This window comes from Lucilia cuprina, chromosome 3 (assembly GCF_022045245.1).
Source record: "Lucilia cuprina isolate Lc7/37 chromosome 3, ASM2204524v1, whole genome shotgun sequence".
In the NCBI taxonomy this organism is placed as follows: Eukaryota; Metazoa; Arthropoda; class Insecta; order Diptera; family Calliphoridae; genus Lucilia; species Lucilia cuprina.
In genome coordinates, this window is record NC_060951.1 from 4,263,736 (window position 1) to 4,266,826 (window position 3,091).

At 30.9% G+C, this 3,091-nt stretch overlaps 1 protein-coding gene across 1 annotated transcript; it reads left to right on the plus strand.

Annotated features, from left to right (window-relative positions):
• Positions 1 to 839: 839 nt before the first annotated feature.
• On the plus strand, positions 840 to 2,545 carry LOC124418862. Its single transcript, XM_046946564.1, has one exon. It carries the CDS (start codon positions 1,433 to 1,435, stop codon positions 2,525 to 2,527), a length of 1,095 nt encoding a protein of 364 aa, XP_046802520.1. The 5' UTR covers positions 840 to 1,432; the 3' UTR covers positions 2,528 to 2,545.
• Positions 2,546 to 3,091: the final 546 nt, after the last annotated feature.

Consider the following 3,091-nt stretch of genomic DNA (forward strand, 5'->3'; position numbering starts at 1 on the left):
GACTATAGACTAGACTATAGACTAGACTATAGACTAGACTATAGACTAGACTATAGACTAGACTATAGACTAGACTATAGACTAGACTGTAGACTAGACTATAGACTATACTATAGACTATAGACTAGATTATAGACTAGACTATAGACTAGACTATAGACTAGATTATAGACTAGACTATAGACTAGATTATAGACTAGACTATAAACTAGACTATAAACTAGACTAAAGACTAGACTAAAGTTTAGACTAGACTATAGTCTATTTTATGTTTCCTTCTTTTATATGGCAACCCATCTATTACTCTTACTGCACAGCATTGCCATCGTTAATTACTAACTTAACATTATTTTAAGCAGTGTTGCCAGTGATAAAAACTAACATCTGTTTTTGTTGCCGGTTGTCAAATTAACACCCTTAATTACATGAAATAGGACCGCAAGAACGAAACATATGTTACAAATTAAAGATTTTTGTGCAAAAAAAAGAGCAAAATTTAAGAGAATTTTATATTGCAGAGCAAATAAAAGGATGTACTACAGGTACTTTTTATTGATTTTTAACAAAAATATTTACGAAGAATGACAGTTTAACAACTGTCACTTTAAGTTATAAAGGAAAGTAAAAATGGGGAGTTAAAAAAAGAAAACAGACAACTGTAATAAAAACATACAAAAAAAATTCTAAAGAATAGACACAAAATTGTAATAAAAATAAGTAAAGTTTTGATTTTATTTTAATAAAAAAATAAATTATAATAAATAAAATTAAAGTGTTTATGTTTAATAAAAGAAAAATTAAAAGAAAATAAAGAGAATTTTAAAGAATTTGTGGGGAAAAGAAAAGAATAGTTTTGCAAGAACTTTTAATTAAAGAAATAGAGATTATTTTGAAAAGTTTTTGAAAGTTTTAAAAGATTTAAAGAATATTTATAAAAAAATTAAAAGAATTTTGTAAAAGTTTTTTTAAAAAGTGAATTTAAAGTGAAATTTAAAGTGTGTGTGCAAAGATTTTTACGATTTCGTGAAAAAGTTTTCTTAATATTTTTTCATTATTTTCAAGGATATTTGTAACCTACCCCACTTTTTCCATGGGTTTTTATTAGAACAAATCAGAAAAAAAGAAAGAAAAAACGACAAAATATCAACGTCATTTTTACACACGCACATTGGAATTACAATTTCTTAGCATTAGACTTTAAAAGGATACTAAAATAACAGGATTTAATTAAATCCTTAAGTGTGTTTTTAAAAAAATTTAAATATTAAATCAATAAACAACTTTAAATTTTAATTTGCTAGAAAAAACTGTTAACTTTACACGTTGCTAAGCAAAACATTAGAATCCTTAATTATTGCCATATGTTTGCAATTATTTTTTGAAAATTTTCGAATAGAATTGTTTTAGGAAATCCAACATTATTAAGGCCATTATGTATAAAACCATAAGGCACGGTGAGAATAGTTTGCAATATACGATTTTACCGCAAAATGATGATTTTCGATTGGAGGACAAAATAAAGGCGGCCTCAGGTGGGGGTGGTGGGGGTATAAAGAAATCGAAAACTAAAAAACCCAAAAGAAGATCCTTTTTTGCCTATTTGGGTCTGCTGTTTGTGTGCACCGTTATTATAGGGGCCGTTTTGGTGCCTTTTCTAGTGTCCGCCGAATGTCTACCTAATCCTACGGAATGGTTTCTAAAAACTAAAAATGCTTTTAGCCCTAAACCTTTGGAACTTAAGGATCATGTGCCCACTCATTTATCCACACAAAATAATATCCTTATAAATAAAGGCAATTTGGCTTTAAATGTTGGTAAACCGGTGAAAATTATCAATAAAGATGGTGTTGAAAAGTTTATTTTGAAAGTTAATAAGTCACTTAGCACAGAAGCTCCTAACCAGCTAACTGCTAATGTAAACAACTCTAATAAAGATCTACAAAGCTCTACAACTGACAAAATTTCCATAACACATTTAAACCTAAATGCAGACACCAGCTCAACACAACCCTCTGCCACAGAATCGAAAACAGCTGATGCTAATCTTCTTAAAACCCCAATAACTCAAACTACTTTAAGTCAAGCAGCCACTACTACCGTTGCTGCTGCTGCCACCACTACCCCCCTTCCCACTACTCTCTCAACATTCCTCAATCGTCCTTTGTCATCGGCCTCTGCTGTACCCAGCGTACCGAGAGCCTCTTTACAGTCAGCTTTAAATCAAAATATCAATAGTTCTTCAACACAACCCACTATTACGACACGTATAATGCAGGTGCCTCTTTTAAAATCGACCGCTAAGAAACCTGCTATACCACCAGTTTTAGTTAAAAATCTCTCACCTATACAACCTACACCTGATAATAGTAATTTAAATGATATTTTACCCGTTAAAACGTTGGAAAGTGTTAATGGACATGGCAAGGATGAAAAAAATTCAGATTGGATACATTCTCATTGGCCGTATATAGATCCGTCGACATATTTTCAATGGAATGTAAGTACGAAATATTTGATATCAAACTAAAAAAAAACGATTATAGGACAGAATATGGACTAAACTAGAGGTCAGAATAAAGTGTAGACTTCGGACTATTCTATAGTTCAGACTATAGACAATTCTATAGTCCAGACTATAGACAATTCTATAGTCCAGACTATAGACAATTCTATAGTCCAGACTATAGACTATTCTATAGTCTAGACTATAGACTATTCTATAGTCCAGACTATATCCTATTATATAGTCCAGACTATAGACTATTCTATAGTCCAGACTATAGACTATTCTATAGTCCAGACTATAGACTATTCTATAGTCCAGACTATAGACTATTCTATAGTCCAGACTATAGACTATTCTATAGTCCAGAATAAAGATTATTCTATAGTCCAGACTATTCTATCGTCCAGACTATAGACTATTCTATAGTCAAGACTATAGACTATTCTATCGTCCAGACTATAGACTATTCTATAGTCCAGACTATAGACTATTCTATAATCCAGACTATAGACTATTCTATAGTCCAGACTATAGACTATTCTATAGTCCAGACTATAGACTATTCTATAGTCCAGACTATAGACT